The sequence below is a fragment of the Apus apus genome, chromosome 1 (genome assembly GCF_020740795.1).
Source record: "Apus apus isolate bApuApu2 chromosome 1, bApuApu2.pri.cur, whole genome shotgun sequence".
In the NCBI taxonomy this organism is placed as follows: Eukaryota; Metazoa; Chordata; class Aves; order Apodiformes; family Apodidae; genus Apus; species Apus apus.
Window position 1 is genome coordinate 195,806,021 of NC_067282.1, and position 26,155 is coordinate 195,832,175.

The window sequence follows — 26,155 nt, forward strand, 5'->3', positions numbered from 1 at the left end:
TTAGGCACAAGCTGGGTACAGTTTCAGCAGGGATTTAGAAACAAGACTTCTGTTAATATAAATAGGAGATGCATTACTTATTCCCAGTGCATGTGGTAGAAAGACAACCTGAGGACCTGGTCTGTTTTCAAGCAGCAGATTGAATGGGACTCTTGAAAAATACTGAATTAAAAGCCTGATTTGGGTCTATTTTCTTGTGATCACCCTCTCTTGCCATGGGACTGTAATCCTCAGAAACAGGCAAATTAATTAACTTTGTGTACTTTTCACTGTCTCTAATAAGGTTTTGGCAACAGATACAGAGGAGAGAAAGCAAAAATTACTTTCATAATATTCTTTCCACAGTAAAATAAACCACAACGTGATAACCTGGATGTAATGAATGGATATTTTCTAATGATTTGTCACATATTTCTATGGTGAAAGAAAAGGAACTGCTTCACAAGTAGCTCATCACTGTATTTCAACATAATCAAATCATTGCATATGTGGGAAGCTAAAGAATGTTTTATAGCACACATTAGTTCATCAGATTTGGCAAAACCAGTTTCCCAGTGAGGGAAACAGTTCTTCCCCACGTAAGTCTAAACAAAATGTCTTTTAAGCCAGCGAAGGCCTTCTGCTGATTATACCCAGCTAATGGACCAAAAACAGGACAAATGAAAGCAAAACAACAGATGTGGTACAAGGCAGGAAGGATGGGCACCAAGTTATGCATTGCCCCTGCTAGTTACCACCCTAACTTGGGACTCATGGATGCCAATTGGCTCTGGACAGTGACACTGGCTGGACAGGTGGCTCACAGGGGTATAAAAAGTCGGCAAATTCAGCAGGTGGGACCGAGGCCTCCTCGGGTGCTTCCTGCGTGGGACTCCCCCCTCCTGCGGAGCTTGGTGCAGGGACTCTACTGGGCATGCTAGCCAGCCTGCCTGCCTGCCTGCCCCGGGGATCGAGCCTGAGCCTTAATGGTGAGCATGCCGGGGTTCTGAGCCCTGGAGCACCGGGTCCTTCCCGCAGCTGTTGGGGTCGGGGCCAGAGCACCCACCACCCCATTTTGCTGCCGCCGCTGCCAAGCGGTGAGGGGCTGCCCCCCAAACCCACGGATTTCGAGATCCTGCTTTAGCTTCCTGCTCCCCCCCCCCCACAGGATGCAAAAACATCCTGACAGCCAGCAGCCCCCCTGGCATCGGCTCACGACACCCAGTTTCAAAGGACTAAATGGAGGATGGGTTCAGAATTTCATATAACAGAAATTCCACATTTGATTTCTATGTTAAATATAACAATAACTCATATTTGCAATTTAAAAAAGACTAAGCAGAGACGAATGATTTCCATGGATAACATATTGCTTAAGTGTCAGTGATTCTAAAGTTCCTAGCTTCACACAACAAAATATAATGATAAGGCATGATCAACAGACCCAAGTGAACATTCAGATTCAGGAACACACATGGCTCTAAATTTTTTCTCTTCCCAGGACACAATAACTTTCTAAGAGGCAACAGAAGTTAAGGCCAATCTTGAGGAAGAGTAGATAAGCCAAATATCTAGTCACTGAAACCAGAGATCCAAAGAGCAAATCTCTTGGTATCCTACAAAATGTACTAGGGGTGAAGAAATGAAGTTTGTTTTCCAAGATATATTTCAGTAAAAAAAAAAAAAAAAGGCTTCCAAGAAATAAAAGTTGCAAACTGTGTCTCATCTACTGCTTCTCAAAAGGATTGGTTGTAATATCTGTTTTTTAAATGTCCACTAGCAGACTGTGATGTAGACAAAGAATTGCAAGCTTATTGCTAACTGTTTTCAAAGAGTACCATTGTTCCCTACTTCAGGGGGCACTGAAACCTCCATGAAGAAATCACAGTTCAGCTCATGTGAACAAGATGAAAAATGACAACACTGTTCAAGATAAGTTATCCCTTTTTTTAGGGCTATAAAAATTGCTTGTGGATAATATTGCTTGTGGAAATAAAATTAAACTCTACTTTTAGAAATCTTGAAAAACTACATTCCAGTTGCTCCCTATGTTTCAGATGACACATGCACTTCATTACACTGAATTCAAGCTGGTGATAATTTCTGTGTTTATTGATATAAAATCTATGATTTTTAGGTATTCTCAATCTGTTATTTCTGAAAACACAATCTGTAACCAAAAATTACCCAACAAGTGGATTTTGCTGACACAGAATTACAAACTTCCCTGCAGTTTTCTAGGATTCTACATCTCTGATAGTTATGATAGCTAAATCCAAAGAATAATTAATTTCTCATGAACCATGTATGTTGCAGATGTATTTACCTCTCTCAAAAAATGTACATTTCTGCCTGTTATTATAATTTTATTAGATGCTATAGCTGAATATTCCCAATGGAAATATAGCCTCTTCTTTCTTTGCTTAACAGGATGCACAGTAACATTACATGTATTGTAGGGGACATAAGTGTCCATAGGTACTGTCTGAAATGTTAAATTCAACACGACAGCAAAACATTTTACATAATCAGTGATGACAATCTTATACCAAAGTTCATACGGTGCTTATAAATATCCTAGTGATTAAAGGTAAGTTTTTATAACATTTTAAGAGTGAAGAATTAATAATCTAAAAGAAAAAAAAAAAAGAAAAAAAAAAAGCCAAGAAAATGGCCTGTCTCTTCCCTGCAATTCTGCAATTAAGATGCACTTTACCGCTCGTTAAAGCCAGAATCCCACAATAATCCTCAAGTTCTGTCAGTCAGGCACACCATATGAGAATATGAGCTACTAAGATTGTTTTCCCCCACCATGCTGACATTTCCAGTTTCATCCCTGTGCCATTTATATAAGTCACAAGCAACCGTGGCCATGAATTTTAAAGAGCTCAGGTCAAATTAATGTCTATTTCCTCTCAGTGAGATCTCGAAAGAGGAGGAAGACTACATACTTGAAATTGGGATTAATTAGAAATTAAATAGGGGCTTTCCATTAGAGAAGATAGTGATAGGACAAGGCGTAATGGTTTTAAACTGAGAGAGGGGAGATTTAGGTTAAATATTAGGAAGAAATTCTTCACTATAAGAGTGGTGAGGGACTGGAATGGGTTGCCCAGGGAGGCTGTTGATGCCCCATCCCTGGAGGTTTTAAAGGCCAGGTTGGACAAGGTTTTGTGCAACCTGGTCTCGTGGTAGGGTTCCCTGCTCATGGCAGGAAGGTTGGAACTTGATGATCTTTAAGGTCCCTTCCAACCTTAATGATTCTATGATTCTATTCTATGATTCTAAATAAACAAAAACCTTATAAATATGGATCTGATATAATTTTTCTTCCCCTTTTTAAAAAATATGCAGCCATTTTGAAAGCTGAAATGTCTTTTTATTGGATTTTTTTTTTTTTGGTGATGATAAGCACAGAAAAAGGAAGTTATTTTAATCTTGAAATGTAACTTAAATACTTGATTTTGAAATACGATTAAAGAAATCTCAGCAGCTAATGCTTTTTATTATTATTTTAATTTTACATAGTTTAGAAAGAATTTATTGAAATTCTCTGCGAAAGTCTGTTACTGCAATTCTGGAAATGCACTGCACAAAATGTAAGTGTATATATTTATACAGATATATATATAAGTATCTCATACAGGATGTTATATGCCTGAACTTTATATGCTTTTTGGGGTACTCAAAAATGTTTTCACTACTCATCTTTTGCCTGATGCCAAACTCACTTAAAGAAGAGATGTCTAGAATTGTTTGTATTAAATAAAAACACACCATAGAGAAAGAATGGATAAGAAATTTAGAATATGTAAGAGTTTTAATCTACCTCCAGTTCTGTTTCTCAAACTCAAATACAGTCCTAATGGATCACTTTAACTATGGCTTCTACTAATTAATAAGATGAATACACCCAGCAGAGCACATATCTCTTGTACTATTGAAAGAATAACAAAGACAGTATCAGTAAATCTGTACTAAAAATTGAGGTGAAAAGTATGTTTGAAGGTTGTTTTTAAGAATGCAGTGCAAATAAGAAGCTTAATATTAAAATAAAATCACTTTGTTCACATGCTACTTACAGCCTTCATAAATATCAGTTGGTATGTGGACTGCTGCATGTTGGTAAGATGTTTGCCGTCGGAAAACAGGATCTTCTTCAAATACTGGCCTGATCCTCTGGCTGCCAGATTCAGTGTCATTCTTTTCAGGCTTTTTAAAGAAAGACATGTAAAGGGTAAAATATTACTAAGTATGCTAAAAAACATTTCCATTCCTATTTGCCTCTTTTTATTTAACAGAGCTAACATTTTGCATTTTTGTATAAACACACTTATTTACTGCAGATTCAGAAATATTTGTGTATACATTATTTTGTATTATGACTTGCCTAATGCAACTCAGTGAAATGAAGAGCTGCAAAAGAAAAGTGAGAGCCTAACACCTTACACACCTAAATTTTGTAAGCCTGTGGAAATTTTACACCAATAATGGAATACTTTACCTTTTATTACATGTAATAATTTGTACTGAATCTAAATCTAAAGACCATATACCTCCTTTTTTCCTTCTGTAGATTACATAGCAAACTTTAAATCACAAATCTTAAAATGATACCACTAATATACATTGTATAAATAGATTTTTGAGAAACAGTGGTGCATATTCGGACACAGAAAGAAAATTAAACCTTCTTAGAATTCCTGATTAACACAGGTTTTGCTCATCAATTTATTTTAATAACAAGCCTTTATGAAATCTCATGTATTCTCCTGGCTACAGCTGCCTTGGTGGAAGGGTTCCCAAATACACAGGGGTTCACCACCAGCTGCCTGCCTGCCCTGGGTTACAATCATTTCTCACCTGTTTGCACCCTGGTTTCTTGATTCCTTCCAGTTCACTAAGTAGCCCCATGGCACAAGCAGACTCCCATTTGGATCAATAATGAGTCGGCTATGAGGCAAGTATAAGGATATTTTCAATACATTGTTTGAAAACGTGTCAGGCTTGAAAAATAGAGGTGACAAAGAAGAACCTGTCTGGTCAGGCAGGCATGCGTGTGCTGAGGCTATTCTTTATACACTGCCACTGTGCCTTTTATCTGCTAGAGTATATACAATGTACAGACAGTTAAATTTTAACTTACCTACAAAATAATCTAATTAAACTGCATATGTTTACTCATCTGCTTCATCACAGGGTTATGGACAAGTGTTATACAAAGTATAGGTTCAAATATTGCCTGAAGTAAGCAGAAGTCTCATTCAGGTTTCAAGGAAGTGGTTTCCTTTGCAAACACAAAGGGCAGAACTCAGCTAACCAGGGACATCCACTGATTTCAACATAACAGTGTTGAGCTCATTACCCCAGGCTGCCTTCACAGTCAATGTAGAGAAATGAGCATTTTTAGAATGCAATTAATCTAATCTTAATTAGACATCTATTTTCCTGTGACATGAATCATGCCTTAGAAGTGCCTCCTTCTTTCCATTGACTATAAAGGTAGCCCCAGGGCAAGTCACCTAGATGCAGAAGTCAGCAACAGGGATGTCTAGAATTAGGTGAGATGAATCTCACAATACAAGTCTATTGAACTTTCTGCAGAAAAGAAGGTGAGTGCTAATTCTGACTACTGTTATGCAGCACAGCAATTATATCTTATACTTATATCCTATAGTATATCTTAAGAAGTTAAACTAGTTATTTGGTACTTGACCACACTCTGGTGGATGAGCTAGAAGGGAAATAATAACTCTTAAAACTCAAAGACAAGGATGATCTTTTTTTTTTCTTTAAGCAAATCTATTACTAGATGAAGTTCAGGTATATAATGGAATTGAATAATCTAAATTGATAGAATGTGTAAATTACCTAAAAAACATTATTCTCACTGGAACAGTTAGGATCACATGTTGCCTTTTATTTACATGTGAGATATTATTTTCAATATTAGATCTAGTGAACAAAATTACCTCTGTTATGGAGGTTGCCAGAGGACATCTGAATATTATCCTTTTGTATTTAAATGCTTCTAAGCTAGTAATGTTTCAGCGTTGGAATGTGGATTAGAAAAGCAGGAAATACTTGTACAACACAGCCTGTTTTGATCCAGTATGCCACTTGCTTAAATCTACCAGAAAGTAACACTATGCATTGGGTCTGGCTGGCATGTAGTTAACCTTCCCCACAGCAGCCCTCACAGTGCTGTGATTTGTGTCTGTAGCTAGAAAGGTGTTGATAACACACCAGAGTTTTGGCTATTGCTGAGAAGTGCTCCCACAGCACCAGGGCTGTCTCTTCAAACCCCTCCTCCAAAGGCCAGGAGGCTGGTGGTGGGCAAGAGGTTGGGAGGGGACATAGCCAGGACAGCTGACCAAAACTAACCCCATATGATGTTGTGCTTAACAATAAAAGCTAAGAGAAGAGAGAAGGGAAAGAAGGCTTTTGTTATTAAGGTATTTGTCTGCTGGAGCAACCACCCCAGGTACTGAGGCCCCACTTCCCAGGAAGTGGCTGTACATTGCCTGCTTTTTATTTTCCTTTGCTTCTGTGAATTTATTACAGCGCCTTTATCTCATCTCACAAGTTTTTTGTCATCTTATTTTCTGCCCCTTCTCCTACTGGGGAGGGGGAGTGATAGAGCAGCTTGGTGGGCACTTGGCAGCCAGTCAGTGTCAACCCACCACGAACCATTTATAATTTACTTTGAAGTTTGCAAACTGGAGCCAGGATCAGTAACAGCTTATGTGTTCTATGATTTCAAATGACTCAGCAACATGATAGCTTCAGGCAGTGTAACTTGGCTCAATTTTTACCTAGGTTTTTGGTGGCTTTTTCTTTTATGTTATCACACAGGATTTTTCCTCCTTCCCAGAACTGGAATGCTATATATGAAGTAAACTCTGGAGTTATTTTCACAAGTTATCTTTTGGCTTCATGCTGCTCAAAGTAATGAGTTTGTCTAACACTGCAATGTAATCTCAACAATCAATCATCCATATGAGAAAATTTCCCTCCTGCCTGAAAGCCATTCAATTTTAAAAAAGCATAACACTCTTATTTCTGACATTAGTACCAAGGACTACAAACTCTTGATGCTTTCACAGAGAAGAACTGGGGACCATCAAGCCACATTATTGCAATGATACATTTGAATGAGTGGGTGTCAAATGATGTTTTCCAACTAATTTTCCACAATTGATATTTGGGAGGCAGAGTGAATGATAAAAGAGAAAGAGGGTAAACCCTAAGTCCATCCTAGCAGGTCTTGTACAGAAGTTTTCATACTACAGTGTATTTAGATTTTTTCACTGAAATTCCTGAAGAATCTGAAAATGATATTATTATGTTGCTTCTGCTTGGTATTTAAATTTAATTCCAAGCAACAGACACTAGCTTTCAGCCTCTGCCATAGCTCATGTGCTATGGAAGAAGCTTCAAGTATAATATACAAATTTGATTAAACTTTGCTGAAACTGAAATTGTTGAAATAATCTTCCTGAATGCCTTAAATATTAAAATATAAAGTCTATTTCCTACATTCCTAATGGCACAAAGACAGAACCACCCAACCCTCAAAGTGACTATCATAAAGAACAGATCTCTTCTTATTCCCACCAATATTCCATGATACCAAAACCAAATATTGAAATAAAAAGCTGTTTTTCTTAATTTAATTCATTCACCTGCTTCAGCTGAACTGTATTTTATCTCTACTTCTGTGGTCATGATGGAGGGCACTGGATCTATCAGAAGTACATAAAATAACCTAGGAGCTTTTGCATCTCAACTGTTGACTTTTCGTAGGAAAATTTTGGGATGTACAGCTTTGACATTGAAACAATGCATCTATCTGCTCTCCAAAACCCAGAGGCACCAAAGGACAAAATCCGTAAGTTCTGTGGTTTCCTTCACATGGGATTAATTTTGCTATTAAATATAAAGGTTTCTGAACTCGTTCTGCAGGCAACAGGCAAGTATCAGCAGTATTACAGGAAAATGATTGTTGCACTCACTTGAGCCACTGCCTCCTGATCAGTGAGACTAATGCTGTGCTAAGCCTTACACATCCAATGTGGATCCTTCTATATAAAGTAAAAACAATTTAGCTTTCATTTCCCAAATTTATGAATTTCAACTAACCTACATCTAAATTAGAAAAAAAAAAGGAAAAGCTCAATCTTACTAATTATTTCAGTCTGGTATTTCTATCAGAAGCCTGACAGATTGGGGCACTGGTTCGTACAGTTTTAATACTAGTTAAACTTTGTTTTCAGGAAAGAAGCAAAACACATATTTTGAAGGAAAGTAATTCAGCATGTGAATATAATTAATATCTAACTCCAACCCATTTCTCTCTCAAGACAGGAGCTGAAATACAATCAATACTGGCACAAGAAAATCCCACAGGAGATAGCAGCTGAAGATTAATTTTCTGTCTATTCAAACCTGGCCTTCACTTATTGAATTACACTGTTACCTACCCCTGACAGTCAGCAAAACAACTCACTCATTTCTCTGCAATGAATCTCCAGACCAGTTTCTCTCTCCCTTGTGAGGCAGATAAAATAGATAAAATCCATTTTAAGGTGCTTTTTTTAATAACGCATTTTTCATATGTCTATTGTTCACTATCAGAATAAAGGGAAATGTATATAGCAGCTAAAATTCAGGTAAAGTGGGTTCTTCTGTAACTGTTCTTTGTGATCTTGGCTAAATCACTTTTGGCACGATCTAAAAAAAATAATGGAGGTTAGTTTCTGGGTTTATTTTTAAGCCAAATACTTAGAAATAATTGGAGTTCTCTCTCAAGGGCTTTGTGAACATAAATTAATGTATGTACATGAGGTAACTGGAAGCTTGATGCCAAGAGTATCACTGACAGATATGTCTAGAAAAGCAAACCACCACCAGAACAGAATGAAAGAAGGTCATTTCAAGGAACCCTGACATAGTTTAGCTTCTCATTTCACTGGGCTAAACACATCCCAATTCCTTTCCACAGCATTTTGTTACTTTTCATCATCATAGATGTAGGAAGATGAGTGGATTTTTTTTTACTGTAGAAAGAAGAAGTATTTTTTCCACAAATATAAAACTTTTTTTTTGCTTCTTGCAGCTGTTGAAAACTAAAGATAAGAAATTGATATGAATCAAAAATTACCATCAATGAAACACACAGAAAACCACAACCAAATTGAAGTAATCTTCAATTGTTTTCTGAAGGCAGACTTTTCAGGAACAAGGCAAGCATCAGAACAGATTTAGCATCAGGACAAAATAATAAAAGGTAGATTTATTTATTATATTTTTTATTCATGAACCAGTGTCCAGTAATAAACAATGCTACCTGTCTGCTTTCATACTTATGTGAAGTAAGAACTTGTTGCTACTATTTTCCATTGCCCTAGTATCTAGGGACTGTGATTTTTCTAAAACCTCGCTCTCCCTGTCGATGTAATTTTAGAGAATGAGTTTTATTAGTTTTTTTTCTTCCCTGAGGAAAGAAATCCAGTAGAACTACTTATGCAGCCCCTCAACACTGCTTGTGGACCCATTAAAAAAATTACAGGTGGAGCTGACAGGGAGAAAAATGAAATGTTGCTTGAAGCACACGGCTCAGCAACACTCCTGCAGCCAGCTGAAGATGGGAACAGGGAAGTTAATTTTGAAGAGGCAGCTAGAAAGCATTTCTAACAGCCAGCACACTTTCATAACACTTTAGATAATGTCATGAGAACATCACCTTCTGATAACTTTTTTTATTTCATTTTCAATAGATGTGATTTTCCAGCTGTGGGAAAACTGCTGAGTGCGTTGAGGTGGTTGTGACAGAACTGCAGGCAGTTTATTCCATTTTTGTTTGTGCGTCAGCTGGGGACTGCAGTCTTCATTCAGCTACACTAAAACTAAGTAAAGTGACATCCTTTTGTCTACTTTTAGGGAAAAACTCAGCGAACAGAGTTACAAATAAAAAATTAGAAAACAATTTCCTCAGAACTTAAATATTCTTACTTTACACATATTCTTATGTTTATACATATGAATATGATATAGACAAGAGAGATGTATATAAACATAAGAATATATATATATACACATATATATAGGGTCAGGGTAGCTTCAGTGTTGGAAAACAGCTTTGTATTTTCAACTGTAAGTGTTTCATGCTCAAGGGCCAATACTTTAAAATATATATGAGTTGGTTTTGGTGCTTTTAGTGTTTCCATATGCTTCTAATGTATCAGTTGGTTACTGGATGTCAGTAAGAAAATTAATGGAGGTCTAGATTGAGTATTTACATTTAAAAAAATAAATTTATTTTAAACAGTCTTTTTATAATCAGTGTTCCGCTAACCAAATAATTTTAGTATTTATCAAACATAGAGTCAAATTAATTAATAATAGCACTTATTTGCCTCTTAAGCTGTTTTTCTGAATGCAAACTTAACTTTTGTTAATACTAATTCCTATACATCTACTTACAGGCTTGTCCCTGTTTATTGTATACATAATTATGCCATTTTTTATGGAGGTTCATAACCTGTTCTGTGCATTCATCTGACTTCCATGGTTCACAGCCTCTGAGAAGACCTTTTAGATACACCAAAAAGCATTACACATCCAAAAAGTGTTTTGGTTTTGTTTGTTTCCCAACCTATTAACAAAACTCACTGCATCATGAACTTCAATTTGTGAATAAATGAGTCCTTGATGTAATTAATTTATCAAATGTGAGGACCCGGAAGTCCCATATTATTTAATAATCAGAAAAGAATTGAAAGTTATATTCTTTTCTCATTATTAGAGATTACAGCTGACCTTCACAGGAAGGCTGAATAAAGTCTGCTTCTCTAACATCAGTATGCACAACTTCTGTTCTCTCTTACTTTCTTTATAACTACATCAAGTAAAATGAAATATGTATTTTAAATATCGAAGCGCGTGAGACATGTAAAACACGTTTATCTTCTAAAGATAAGTGTGACCCTTCCTTCCCATCCTCTAAGCCATCAGGAACTTCTCCCAGTCCTCACAGTGTTTCAAGGGTGATGGTGAGCTGCCTCAACGACATCAGCACACTTGGATCCATCTCATCTGATCCCAAGGATTTGTGTATGCCTGACATACTTCAGTGGTCCCTAAACCTGTCTTCCTTTGTTGTGGGAATAGCCTCTTCGCACAGCTTTGCTGCCAGGATAAGGCACTTGGCAGACTGAGGCAAGAAGGCACCAAGTACCTCATCCCTGCTACATCTTCAGCTACAAGGTTCCTGCCCCCTTGAGAAGTTTCTTTAATACACTGATAACAAAAGGAAAGCTGAAGAAGCACTTCTTGTTGCTCTTTACATCCCTCAGCAATACAAACCCCTACCAAAATTTGATTTTGTTAATTCTACCCCTTCTATCCTTGAAGGTTCAGGCAACATCTGCATAACACTCCTGGGTCATACAACCTCATCAACAGTTCAAGAGTGTAACCTCATCTGAACCTCTCAACTTGTTTCTCTTCTATATGCGGTGGAAAACTCAGGACTTCAGGACCAGGATGGTCCCCAAGAGAGATTTTCCTGCCTGTCCTTAAGACAGCATGTATCAAACAGAACTACCTATTTCAGCATTGACTTTGATAGTGGCTCGACTAGATAAGATGATGTCATTAGCCAACACTAGGAACATATGGTAATACTGGAAAAAAAATCACATCTTACTGTCATTTCTTTGTTACCAGCAGTTGACAATAGCCTGCTGAATTATTAAAGAGAAAAAAAATTCTTTAAAATTCACAGCCTCCTTCAAATTACTCTAATCACATCCCACTGGGGTACTCAAACATATATAATAACATCAAATAAGAAGAGCCATTGTTGACAAAAGTACCAGAGAATACTTGGTCATCTAAAATTTCAATACCAAAACACACTGAATAATTCAGGTTTTTCATACAGTATCCAATTACATTTCAAACTAGGAACAGTTCTGCTCTTATTGGAACAAGTTACACTGCCTACCTTTTACCACCCCCACATCTGATTAAAGATCATATCCCTGAGGAGTAAGAACTGTTAAATCATCTTAATGCTTCTTTGGGAATTAGTTGTAATGCCCACTGAATGTTAACATTTAATTAATTTGACTTTTTTTTCATCAGATGCAGTTGTCTGCTAAGCCATCAACTGATCCTGTTTCACAGCACATTCTTATCTTCAGTCATACTGGCTAGGTCCAGATTTTGTACATCATGCAGAAAACTAATTGAGAGTTGCTCTATTTTTTTCTCTTTTTCTTTTTTTTTTTCTTTTTTTTTTTTAATTTGTGCCATCTTCTGTGCCAATAATAACATTAATAACAGTAAAGCCCTGCTTTGAGAAGGAGGTTGTATTACATGACCTCCAGAAGCCTTCCTAATCTAATTTTTTCCTGTGATTCTCTTAGTTAACATCAATGGGGCTCAGAACACTATAAACCATCACTCACTAATTAATGCTAAACAAATATAATACAGCTTTTCACTAATTAAATTCCAGCTGAATCTGGACAGATAGAAGTGGTAGGTAACACTAAAATGTGCACTGACCTCTGGGTTTCCTAAGGACCATAGATTTCCCTACAGACTAAATATTGTATAATAATCCAAGCAAACTGCCATAATGCTACATAAATGTTAGCATGGTGAAAACTAACATTGTAATACATTAGAAGAATAGCATTCAGAGATAAATTTTAGAAGGGTATACTGTCCAAGAAGAGAAGCACATCATAGGGAAAAACAAACAAAAAAACCCGAACCAAACCAAACAGGAAAAAGAAGAAGAAACAGGTCAACCTTTAGATGTTGAAATAACAAAAAAAAACCCAGCAAAATAAAATACCCATATAAAAGGTCAGCTGCAGCCAAGGTTTTTAGGGTCTGGACAACGTGATTACCCACTGGATTGAAAGTTATTCACAATACACACCATAAAGGAGAGCTGTAAGAGTAACTGCAACCCACCTTTTCACATACCAGCACTAAAACCCCTGAAAGACTTCAAGTCACAAGCCAAAAGCAGAAGCACAGATGGCCTCTCACAGCCTTGTGGGCAAGAAATGTTTCTGAAGCTAAACACCAGATTGCTTCCTACTCAGCACTACTCAAGATGCGATTCAGGTGCTGAACTACAGAGTAAATGACCTCACATAAAATGGGAGGCTTCAGCTATGAAGCTCTGCTGCTTTGCTATATCTATGGCAAGTACTGGAAACTAGAAATGATGATGAAGAGAACTACAGGAAAGGATCATACTGAATACAGTAAGAAAGCCTTATACTTCATAGAACACAGACTGATCATCCACTTACAAATACCTGCAAAAGAAATGCTTTATATTAGATGTGGTTGTCTTCTTTGGTCTATTGTTTCTTCATGTATTCTCCAAAAAACAATAGGGATGGAGTATATTGAGAATGGGGATGTGGAAAGGCCAGAGAAAGTGCATTTTGCAGATGATATTGGCCAGTTCAGAAATACTCTGATTTATAGGGGCAAGGGGAAGGACAGGAACAGGTGAGGAACTGCATTTCAGATCACTTAAACTACAGGGAATCCCCTGAAAATCCCAAAACATTGCAATGCATAGACTATTTTGTGTTTGAAGATATAACTGGAAATATAAACCACTTTGAAAGTATTTCCAATCCAGTGTGGAATTATGTCTCCAAGTAAAGCAGCATTTCATATCGTATGAGGAAAGCAAAACTACATATTAAACTCCCAATCAGCTACTAATAATTGTATGCACTTCCCAGAATAGGGATTCCAAAGTGTCTCCTTTGCCTCAAATAAAAATTGAGCAGTAAAACCAATTTTTAAATTATAACATTTACCTCATCTCAGCCATTCTTATGATAGGGGCTCATTTGGTCATGTATTTCATCTGAGGTATAAGTAAGCAGGAGACAGGAAAAAGACCGAGGACACACCTATAAGGTCACTGTCTTTTTTTTGTCTTTTTTTTTAATTCTTACATCTGAAAACATAACGAGATTTTTGTGTTTTACATATCTGTAGACTTAATAGTAAATCTTACTCAAATCTTTAAAGTGCTACATTCCAGTTTTCTTGATTCGACTTGCAATTTTCAGAGTCTACTTCTGTCTTCAATCAATCATTTGAAAACATCAGATTTAGTCATTCATTTTGGTTTGTATAATTTAAAAATCTGAATGTGACCTGCATATTTCTAAGTGATATGTCAAAACAATCATACAACACTGCTATCTATAATCAGGCAACAAAGCGGTTGCTAAAAATCACTACTTCAAATGCTATAAACATTCTATAACATGTTCAGCTTTTTGAGTTGCTTTTATTTACCAAAAAACAATTACACTGCATTCTCTGCAACTGTTATCACTCATACATTTGATATTAGGAAATATCCTGAAGGAAGAAATTCTCCATTAAACTGCTGAATTCAGCTTTAGGGCTGAATTCTGATCTTTGGTGTGGCATAAACTTAGCCTCCTTGGGGAGACTTCAAGCACTGCTCTTTTGTGGAAATCTGCCTTCAAAGTAGGATTCTCTACATTAAGAACATCCTTATCTTTTTCAGGACTCTGACAACTACAGTTATCACTCCTGCCATTATTATTTCATAACTCTGCTTCACAGGTAGGAGATAGCTGTGGGGCAGCCATATATTTCATTGTCATGTATTTTTCATGGAAGCCTCAAACATATATTAATTTGAGAGAAGACTTGAATGAATTTGAATTAAAGAATATAAATGTGACACCTAGTTTTTTAACCTGAATATTAAAAATAACCCACACAAAACAACCAACAAACCCAAACAAACAAACAAAAAACAACAACAAGAAAAAACAAGCAAAACCAAACAAACAAACAAAACCCAAACCAAATGAACAAAAATACAGACCAAAAAAAAAGCGGTGGCAGGAATCCCAGCTCCCTATGGCACTGGATTTATCATCTCAATAGGAAGCTCAAAGGAGGGCGTTTTCTCCTTATGGGCTGGACTCAAGCTTACCTATAATGACTTGAAATGGAACGAGCTTATGTGTTTCCCAGTGGTGCTCTGTAAAAGGCACAAATTTGCAGTGAACCATGCAAAAAGTCCTGGGACTAAAGCAGCCAGTGCCAATCATGCCCTCAGTGTCAGTTCCAATGCTCGTTTTCTGAAGACTGGCTTCCAAATCAAACTGTTAGAAATTACAACACTGGATCCCAGACACGAGAGAAGAAAGTGTAGAGTGAAAACACTGGAGTCTGCATTTTCCTAAAATGCCTGGAAGTCAAGGTACGAAATTACTAGAAACAAAAATAAATCCTCTTGTACAGAAAGGGTGAACAACAGATATAAGACCAAAGAACATAAAAATATGGCTTCCCTCCTTATTTCTCCCCATATGCTAAAGCTGAGACACTTCATGCTATCTTATCACACTCTTCTTCTACATCTTCACTACAGCAGGAAGTGTATATTTTAACTGCAAACGTTATTTTTGTTATACACTGCAGTATGAGAGATACAATTTCCCACAGCATAGTTAATTTGTTACCTAAAAAGCCCCCACAGCTCTACCTTTTCAAGGCAGTTCATTTTTGAAACATGAACTTAAATGGAATCTTTTCAGTGTATGTACCAAAGCAAGTAGTTCTATGATATCTAGAATATAACTTTAAAGAGTAACATCTCTGATGTGTTGTGTATTTGAGAAGCACAAGACTGAGCTTTGAAATAAGCTCAAGAATCAAGAAGTGCAATAACCAGGAAGTACTTTCAGAAAATTGAAATAGGTTAGGACATCAATGGGGATCTATCAATTTTTTCTGTCTTAATTTCATAAGATTTTAAATGTGTTATAGACTTAATTATTAATTCTAAGTACTACATGCCAGGTCTAAAAAAATATAAGTTAATATTAAAATAACATTTTAATAAAAATGAGAATATAGTTGAAAAATGACATTTATTACATATTATAAATTCTCATTCTAATGGAACTTTTCTAAGGCTTTAAAAATGTTCATTATATAGGTGTATCATCAACCCTATTCTGACAGTCTTTCATAATGGAAGATCTAATTTACACTAGCACAAATGTTCTTTCCCTCATACAGCTTAGGTCAGGCTAAAGTAAACTACTCTGGCCAAATGTCTCCCTTGTCTGTATAAAAAAGGTTAGAATAGGGCATTTGTCTGTATAGATAATAAAAAGACACCAAATTCCTGAGTTGTTCCGGCAGGAACTTAATGAAATCTAGAGTAGGTTCAGGCTTGGCTTCAGGCAAACCTGGCTAATACATGATCAGACTCCTTTTTAATAAGTTAACTGTACATGCAAATAAATACAAATTTTGCAATTTTTTGATACCATGAATTAGTAGAAAAGAAGAAAAAAACAAACTTGTTTAAGTCTGTAAGCAAAGACCCAACAAACTTCCAAAGCACCTGTCAGCATGTCTCTAAATCTTCTAGGGAAGCAGCAGACATACATGGAGTGTGCCTCTTAGATAATCAGAAATTACTTTTCTATAAAGCATAGGGTGTATACTTTCCGGAGTAAGTGGGGTGGAATATGTCCAGGTGAAAAATTTTCTCTTCTCTCAGCTCTTCATTTTAAAACAGGAGAGAGATTGGGTGGATGGAAAGAAATCAGGTTACAGCTTACCCACATTTCCTAAAGATGATTAAAGGGTTCTAAAAATCACTTACAAAAGAGCAAGCAAGTTATTATTTCAATCACTTCCTGTGTTCTCCATCTAATGCATTCCACTTTATATGCCCAGAATTGTGTTATACAAAAACTACCAGATCTTTTTTTTAAGTTTGCATTCACAGCTAATCATCCTTTCTTAGATTTACAACAGTTTTCAACTTGATGTAGATGTACTTTTTAAAAAAGCATTATTTACAAAAACTTAATAAAAACAATTATTAAAAGTGCATTTATGCTGCAGCTTTAATCTCAGAGAAAAATAATGTTTCAGATATTATCCTAAAATAAAAAGGCATCATTGAATTAGGAATACTAACTAAACCATGTGACAAAGACAGCTTATCAGTTTTAAAAGGTTTATCCCTGTAAGATTTATGAAGTAATGAAAACCTGGTTTTCTTACTTAAAATAGCCAGAGGCTTGCTCCAGATACTGTTTCTCTAGTGGAACCCACCTATTGACCCTAGTCACCAAGTGAATTCACATTTTGTGTAGGTATTTACTCCCCAAAAGGACCCATAAGTCTAGAAGCTTCAAGTTAATTCAGTAAAATAAAAGAAAGCAATACTACCACTTAATACATTATCAATAACTGCACAAATACTGCTCATGACTGCAGTCTAACATGTGACTGCATGAGGAAATCTCTAATAAATCATTTGTGCTAACTAGGGACAAAACTTTTGCCAAGAGCTGTATTCAACTGCTTGCTAGTACAGCTTAATGAGTAAGACCTGCAGAGGAGCTGCAAAATTCGAATGAGGTGTGGCTGGTTTCATGTTAAAGAATAATTTCTTTTATTATTTCTTGTATTTTATCCTCTCAGTTAAATCCCTGAAAAAAATTCAATCTTCTTTTCCTTAGGTTGTTACAGTTTGAACAGGAAAGTGTTTATAAACCATGACAAGAAATTGCTCTAAAATGGTAGAATAGGAGCAGGATGCAAAGAGGAGATGAGAGAAATATTTAGGAAGGAATCAACAAAGAAAGAAAATTAATCAATGGAGCAATTCAATGCATGGTAGAGAGATGGATTACCTGAACATATGGAAACATAAAAATTAGATTTAGAATGGATCTAAAATGAAGTTGTGGAATCACTACACATAAAATGGAGACCAATACAAAAAAGAAAGAATGGAACAGTGAAGAAAAGGCAACTATAAATAGGGGAGGGATAGGCAGGGGTGCACAATGGACAAGAAACCAGGCAAAGCAGTATTAAAACTTATGGGAAAGGGCTTCTTAATGGGGCACCATCATTCAGTTGTCCAATAAAAGCACTACAGCCTTTGTCTAAAGAGTCACAGGACACAAGCAGTTGACACCTGCAAATTAAAGGGCATGACAAAGACTGCAGTATATCAAACTGAAAGGGTTCTAGGGAATAGGACACTGAATGAAAACCTGAGAGACCTGTATTAAATTACAAGTTTGGCCATTACCTTCCTATGAGATATGAAAAATGGGAATATAATAATTCCTACCTTGTTGTGACGATAAAACTCATTAATTATCATGAAGTGTTCACACATTACAGTGCTGTGGGGGAAATAAGCAAGTAGAATCTAATTGCTGTTGTAGGATAAAGAGTAAAAAACATAGATTACTGATTGATGGACTAAGGGGTTATAAATTGTTTTATCTGAGGAACTGAGAAATCCGAAGGCCAAAAAATAATTGGTCTTCACATGCTTTTTTTATTTTTCTTTTATGTCCAAGCAAACACAGTCATTACATTCAAAAAGGTCCATTTAGTCAGCAGATAAAAAATGAGAAAGAAAATGGAGGAAGAAGGATATCCTGAATGTGGCACATAAACAGGAAGACGGAAAGAAAACTATACAGCAGCATACTAACACATGCAGCAAATGTAAACGATATTGAATTATTCTTCTGATAAAGCTATAATTTTAGAAGGATTAGTGGGGACAAATAAAGACTGGCACACAGAACCTGTGAGATTAATTTCTTCTAATTCTTCAGCATCTAAAAGTTAAGATTTAAAAGAGTCCGTTATAGTAACCTGTTTAACAGAGAGAAAAACACATTCAAAAGTGATTCAGCTGACCTTACACACCTGTTGTTCTCTAAAACAAGATGCCACCAAAGTTGTCTCACCATTTCACAAATTCTGAAAAAGGACTTGGAAGCAGAACTCCAGCAGTTGCTCAGGCAGGAGTGGGGGAGAAGTCTGTCATGTTTGCATATGTTATTTAGACTTGTATGCAGGTTTTCTTAACAAAAATTGAGTATCAGATCACTGGCCACTTAATTCTTATTGCTGCTTGTAAATTAGATTACTGGTCACAATGATAGTGCAGAAACAAATACACCTGTATTCTCACTTTCAAATTGTTTTAGCAAATAGGACTTTACTGATTCTTACCACCTTAATGAGATGCAAATCATCAGTAAGCATACCCACAACTTTATATTCCCAAAAAGGGCTACAGTTAGAATACCAATTTTTCTTGGACTTTTAATCTGCATTTATCTGATCAGCCTTGACTTTACTACTGAAGGAAAATAATTCCCACATTTGATTTTTTTAAAGAAATATTTGCATAAAAAATTTAACTGAAAAACTCAAGTGTCCTGGTTTGAGCCAGGATTAAGCCAATTTTTCTTTTCACTGATTTTTTTTTTCCTTCAGTAAGCTTTCTTGTAACTAGCAACTGTGTGTTCTGCTAGGCTGATAAGACAGTGGAATGTTTTTCTAACTACTGAGGCTTCAAGGTTACACCTTCACTCTGCCGGCTCAGACACTATGGGGAGATCTCTGACCCCCCCGTGGGAGGCTGAGTTAGACAGACAGCAAAATTGGCCAAAGATATTCCATTCCATATATCTACGTAAGCTCAGAGGAAGGACAGAGATCTTAGAAGACAGCTTCCTCCTTCTTCTCGCCGCTCTCTTCCGTCCATGGCCGGCGTCCGGGGAGGACTCTGCTCATCCATCACCGCCGACCCTTAGGCTCGAGCCCTCCTGACCCTCATAACTCTCAGCTTTCTCCAGCAGCGGCTCCGGGATTTCTCGGGACTCTTGCCAGTTCAGGGGAGTGCTGTGGGAGTTGCTGGGGGTGGGGGGAGGCGAGAGGCTTTTGCCCATATCTGAATATATCTGTATATAATTGTATATATTTTCTTGTGTGATTCATTAGTGTTTTAATTAAAGCTGCGTAGTTTAGTTTTCAATCCAGCCAAGTCTCTCTCCTTTTCTCTCTCTCCTTCCCTGACTGGGTGGGGGGGAGAGGGGATCGAGAGCATTGTTGTCGGACCTGAGTCAAACGGTGACAACAATTTAATTGGCGCCCAACGTGGGGCACCAATTGGGGGCACCAAGCTGCATGGAAGAGCCTTTTTTAAAAGCTGCAAGTTAGTGGTTCCTGAAATACTGGGCCTTTTAAAGGGATCCAAATCTACATGTATAAGTAACAGCTCTAAAAGAATTTATCTTTCTCTATATACATCAATAAGATTACTTTTGTTTATTAAGAATTATTACTGATATTACAGCTCAACGTTTATCTTTACTAAATAGCAAGAAACAGAATTTGAGTATGTTCCTCTGGAAGCCCTTAGCAGATATGCTGAACCAACAACGTATTTGTGGCTGAGATATCTGGGATGGGCCTCTCTTTTCAAGGTGTAATTAGAATTCATGGGGAACTTTCTACCAGTATCTCCTTAGTCAAAATATTTGTTCTGATAAGCAAACACCCTCAAACAACCAGAGCTTCTAAATAATGTACTTTTCCCTTCACATGGTTTTCTTAACGTAGAATTAAATAGAGAGATTAAAAGTAAAACAAAACAAAAAAATCCCTTTCTTTCCTCCTCTATTTTTTTCAAATTAAGGTTACTTTAATTTTACTTACAGCATGCAAATTTTAAAACTCAGAAAAGAAGACTCTGTTGCATCTGAATTCCAGTACTCACAACTCTCTATATTAAATAGTTCTGCTTGACATGATATATGTACCTTCTTTAATTTCCTTACAGAAGAAGCATCAATTACAATAGTGATGCCATCAATCTCTAAAGAATACTTGATTAAGAAGTGTAAATGAAGCATGCTGGCAATTCTGATTAATACATTTACAACATTTTTTCTAGGGTTTTATAAATTAAATCTAAAATGAATAGAAGCACTTGTATTATCTGAAGTGGAGGTGAGGATAACTTGTCTTGTTCCCAGAAGAGACTAAGATTTCCAGTAGTTAAAGCCAGATAAGAAATTTCAAACCACTTAAAGTAAGAGTTGTAGTAGAATCAGGAACTGAAATATCATACATTTTGTCTAAATCTTGGGACTGGATTTTCAATTTCCCCAAAGTTTATTACAGTCATATGAGTGCATTGAATATAGTTATTCAGGAACAATTTACATCTGCTTTCCCCTCTTGTAAAATTTCTCTTACAAAGAATAAAGAGCAAGAGAATGTAAGCTTGGAAAATCAGGCCAGAAAATGGTTCCTGCAGAGTAAACTAAATTATTCATATTTATCATTTTGATTCTACAGTCCTACAATTATGACTTTATTACATTTCAAAAAAGTGAATCATAATGCTGCCAGGATCTTTCCTGTCCTAGCACTGATTAGACTGATTAGAAACTCAGGCAGTATGAGGGAGACTTTGAGAACTGAAACATAAAATATCTGGCTCTTGAGGAAACTTTTGAAGAAATTCCTAAATTATTTTTTTCTTGCTTCTGCAAAAAATTTAAAAGTCTTAGCATTTCATGAATATTTTCAGTCCCTTAATTTTCTGAGATTACAAGCAATGAAACAAAGATAAACATATTACTTACATCATTCTGATCATCTTTTGCATTGTAATAGATTATGTCATTATTCTGTAAGAGAAAGGAAAGCAATTCTGTTAGTTTACAAGGAGAGAATAAAATTTACTAGCAATAATTTGTACTAAAATACATTTTAAAATAAACCAACAACTTTTTGTGTATTCTCTTTGAAATATGACAGAATAAGACTTTTGCTTGCTCTGTTTCATGCAACATTTTCCATGTCCACGTTTAACTTATTTAATGGCTCTTCCCTGTTAAGCTACATAACTCACTCAAAAAGCCAGCTAGAAAAGTACAGACCATGCTGGACAAAGCTCCCCTTCCAAAAACTGTTTGGTTTTTTTTTTACAGACACATGACTTTCATGATGCAATTAGGTGATTTATGCAGCATGACATCCAGCTGGCAATAGATACAGTGACGCATGGGCATTACTAAGCGGCTTAAGTATCTGTTGCACACGTGTTCGTTGTTTTATTCACTGAAAATAAAATCTGGGAAAATACATTACAGGAGAGTCTGGCTGCTGTAGCATAGAGTGGAACCTTTTTGGAAACACCATACTATGTAATTCCAACAAAGCAATGTCTAAGAACATGACTAGTGTCCATTACAAATCAGTCAGAAGCTTTATTCAGTGTTAATGTTTACAGTAGTTTGTAAATTAGGGCATTTCCTGTAGAATATGATTTTGTTTTCTCTTGAAATATTTCTGAGCCATTTAAAAGCCTTGAAGATTTAGGTTCACTGTGGTAGTGAATTGCTGTAATGTGCCCTATATTTTTTTGAGTGAAAGTAATAAATCGTTATGTGCATTTCTGTATGAAATAGACACATATATGTACATAGTATTTTTTTAAGTCTCGTTACAGATTTTGAATAATAATGAAAAGATATTACATTTCTTCATATCCAGCAGCTTGTTTAAAATTGTTTGATTGCTGATGACCTCCAAAGATAGCCTTAATTTGTATTTTCAGTTCTGTTTATGGTAATTCATTTGGATTAAAGTATCTAAATAAAAAGTAGACCACATTTTTTTTTTTCTTTTATAAATACCATCAGAAAGTAATGATTCTAGAATTAATTTTTCAAGAGGGTAAGCCAATGACAATTATTACTTACACTAAAAAAGTGCCATGACATGTGCTACAAGGTAATGCAGTTCATCTTTACAAACCATTTTTCTCACTTCATAAATAATGACATTGTTCATTCTCCTTTTTGGGATGCAAACACAAAATATAGTATGGATAACCTAAATGTCTTTTGAGATAAAAGCTATTAACAGTAATTCCTCCCCTTTCCTTTTCCCTCAAAATTCACTTTTCCGTCAAGATACTGTTCCATCCACAGGTCAGTTGGTTTTGTATCTGTATCTGGGTAACTGAGCCAGACCTCAGGGTGTTAAAGGCAAAACAGAACATTCTTTCAGTGTTAAATACCTAAGATAATTGTTGATTGACTTGTTACTTGATTGTTGTAAACAGAAGAGCATTTGAAACTTATGGAAGTGTTCGAGTAAGTTGGAAGAGGAAAAATAATTTATTTTCTTTGCATCCTCTTTACTTTGCACATCCCTGTGTACAAAGTAACTGTTCTGTAAATTATTTGATCTGATCAAAAAGCCATGTGATTCTTTAGCAGGCAATATTTAAAACTGCAAAGGATTCAACTCTGAGTTGTACTCTCTGGAAATGTTAGTACAAGTCCTTTCAGAACAAGAAATGATCTGCTTAAATATAATAATGATAATAACGATAACAATAATAATAATAATAATAATAATAATAATAATAATAATAATAATAATAATAATAATAATAATAAATGTTTCACAAGTCTGGGGAAAATAATAATTCACCATATCTCCTTATGTTATGTTATGTTATATTATGTTATGTTATGCTATGCTATGCTATGTTATGGACTGTTAGAAATTATGTTATGTTATGTTATAAATTATGTTACATGTTACAGGGGTTCTCCTGCAATCTCTTCCCTGGAAGCTTTTGTTCAAGAAAAAATAGACCAGGAAAAGTAATGTAGACATACTTACCTGGATGTAATGTATATACTGTTTTGTTTTGTGGTTTCATTTTAAGAAGGAACATCAGAAAACAAAATTGTGTTAGGCCTTCTCTTGTATTGACTCTCATCAAGTTACCAGTTTATTTCCCCTCTCCCTACCCATTGCTCAAGTTTACCCTAATGTTACATCAGTTGTAGAATCAATTAATGCATAGGACTTTAAACAATCCTCTATGCATGCAAATCTGTCAATCTACTCAAACAAAATGTTTCTATATTGTCACAATTGTATTTTCCTCTGTCTTTTATAGTTTCATTTATTTGTTTAAAGTGATGGAAACAGGCACACATCCCTATCTACTGAACTAAATAGTATTTTTTAAATCACAAATTAAAGAATTATGCTTCAGAAACATGATACATTTCCAAACTAATTAAAACAACCCCACCACCACTCCAAAGTAATTACATAATTTGTTAGGCTATTCATATATTTTACTTCATAACCCTGCCTGGAAATATTACCAATATAATGCATAAACTAACACTGACATTGGTCATATCTCACTATTCTTCATACAGAAAAAATGAGATATACAGAACTACAACACACTGAATGCTGTGCTGTTCACAAATAAGATGCATAGATCAGTTACATCTTCAGAGGGCAATTTTTCATAATTTAACCACTTCTAGCTGACAAGAACAAATTGTTTTGTTGCTGGTTCTCAAGTGTATATTTTAGATATTTATTAACTTCTTGACACAAATAATTTTACTCTTCCCACTGTTATACACTTCTGCCACCAGGTAATGTTGCACACTTATTCAGCAAGCCTAAGATACAATGCAAATATCCTAGATTTTTTTTTTTCTTTACCCAATAATGCTAAGATTTTCACTGTAACTCACTGTTATTTCTGTTAGTCAATGAAGGGATTTATTAAAATAAAACTTTAGCATAGTATTAATATACAAGTTTACAAAATTTATGCAGTTGGAAAAGCGAAGGGTAGTTTTCACTGTCATTAATTCCTCTCTCAAAGCAAATATTTTCAGTGTCTGACAAGGATACACAAGGCATATAAAATTAAATAAAGAACCAGGTCATAAACATTTTATTTGTGACTCCTACTTTTTTCTTCTCATCTAGACTAATAATCTTTATTTCTTCCGTACTTTCATTGATATTATCTGCTCAAGTTAGGTTGTTCCATTGCCTGTATATTGTTTTTCATTTCAACAGTACTTTGTTTCTCAGCTTTGGGTATAAAACAATTCCAGTGGGAAACACTACATATTGGGTGGTATTAATAACTTCCTAATTTCACCACACAGAAAGTTTCTGGTCTCTGTGATCTCTCACATTGATTCATCAAACAGAGAAAAAGTAAGGGAAAATGCAATATTTCAGAACACCTACAGATGAAGTTTGGATTCCCACTAACAATAACTTAGACTTGCATTTTGATTCTCTATGGAGCAAATTTACAGAGACAATTTATTGATTTGACTAGTTAAATTCCTAATCTCAACTCAGGATAATGTGAATGTAGCCTAAATTGGCTTGTCATCACAGGAAATGATACTTTTTTTCAGTTCAATTGTTTCAAGAACAACACAAAAGGATTACATTGCAACAAGACATACCTGACTTTGCAGAAAATTACAAATAGTAAATAGTAATAATATATCTATGTCATTTTGTTGGTAAAAGCTATACAGCCTCCTTTACTCTACCAAGGGCCAAAGGTGAACGCTCTTTGTCATCACTGCCACATAATGGCTTACGCACGAAAACCTGCTCTGCAAATCCTATGCTAGAATTCCAATTGTCCACAGAACCCATCAACTGGTTAAACCTCTTTTTCAGTGGAAATTTTATATGTGTTATTTTTGAAGTATCTGCTTTCCACAAGAGTTGTTTGCATTTCATTCAGGAAAGAAAACAAAACAAAACAAAACAGCAAGCAACCAAAACTGGAAATCTTAAGATTTTCAACAAATATCCAGTGCTGTCTGCCCAGAAGTGTTGCTTCCACTGAAGCTGTGATTAAGATTACTTATGTCCTCAGGTCTGCATGTGAGACATCCTAGAGACTACAAGCTATACTCTGTAATGTAGCCCCCCCAAAAAAATAATAAAAAAAATAATAGCACTTCTCTCTATTACTTTATTTGCTACGGAGATGCTAAAAGATAATTAATTCCTTCACAAAAGAAAACAGAGAAGTTTTTGTTAAAGTTCTCTATACTTCAGACATTTTTTTCAATGAACCACTAGAGGGAAACCTAAAATTATTGTAGTAGATTATACTGCAAATATATACTACTGCACGATTATTAGTGCGTGTTTCATAATCTGAATTAAAGGCCAAAGAGGGTTATTTGAATTTTGTTTTAAAAAAGCACACTTCCCATTATGTCTTATTATTTCATACAAAATACACTAAAGCAACCAAAAAGGGGGAACATATAAAAGCTCCTTGATATTGTGGTTAACCTGATAGAAGTTATGTCTACAAGGATTCTTTTGTTCGCCTAGTAATGAGATAGAGTAAGAAATTGTGGCATTCAGGATGTATAGTCCTTGTCTTGAACAATCCAAG

At 35.6% G+C, this 26,155-nt stretch overlaps 1 protein-coding gene across 2 annotated transcripts in view; it reads right to left on the reverse strand.

The window, feature by feature from the left end:
- Nucleotides 1–26,155, reverse strand: part of CACNA2D1 (calcium voltage-gated channel auxiliary subunit alpha2delta 1) — a 394,502-nt gene that overhangs the window by 162,947 nt on the left and 205,400 nt on the right. For both annotated transcript variants that reach the window (XM_051621668.1, XM_051620850.1), the window contains exons 5-6: nt 21,519–21,563; nt 4,062–4,191 (exon numbers count right to left, since the gene is read on the reverse strand). In XM_051621668.1, the coding sequence (XP_051477628.1) occupies nt 4,062–4,191; nt 21,519–21,563 (175 nt within the window). The remainder of the gene's footprint in view (nt 1–4,061; nt 4,192–21,518; nt 21,564–26,155) is intronic.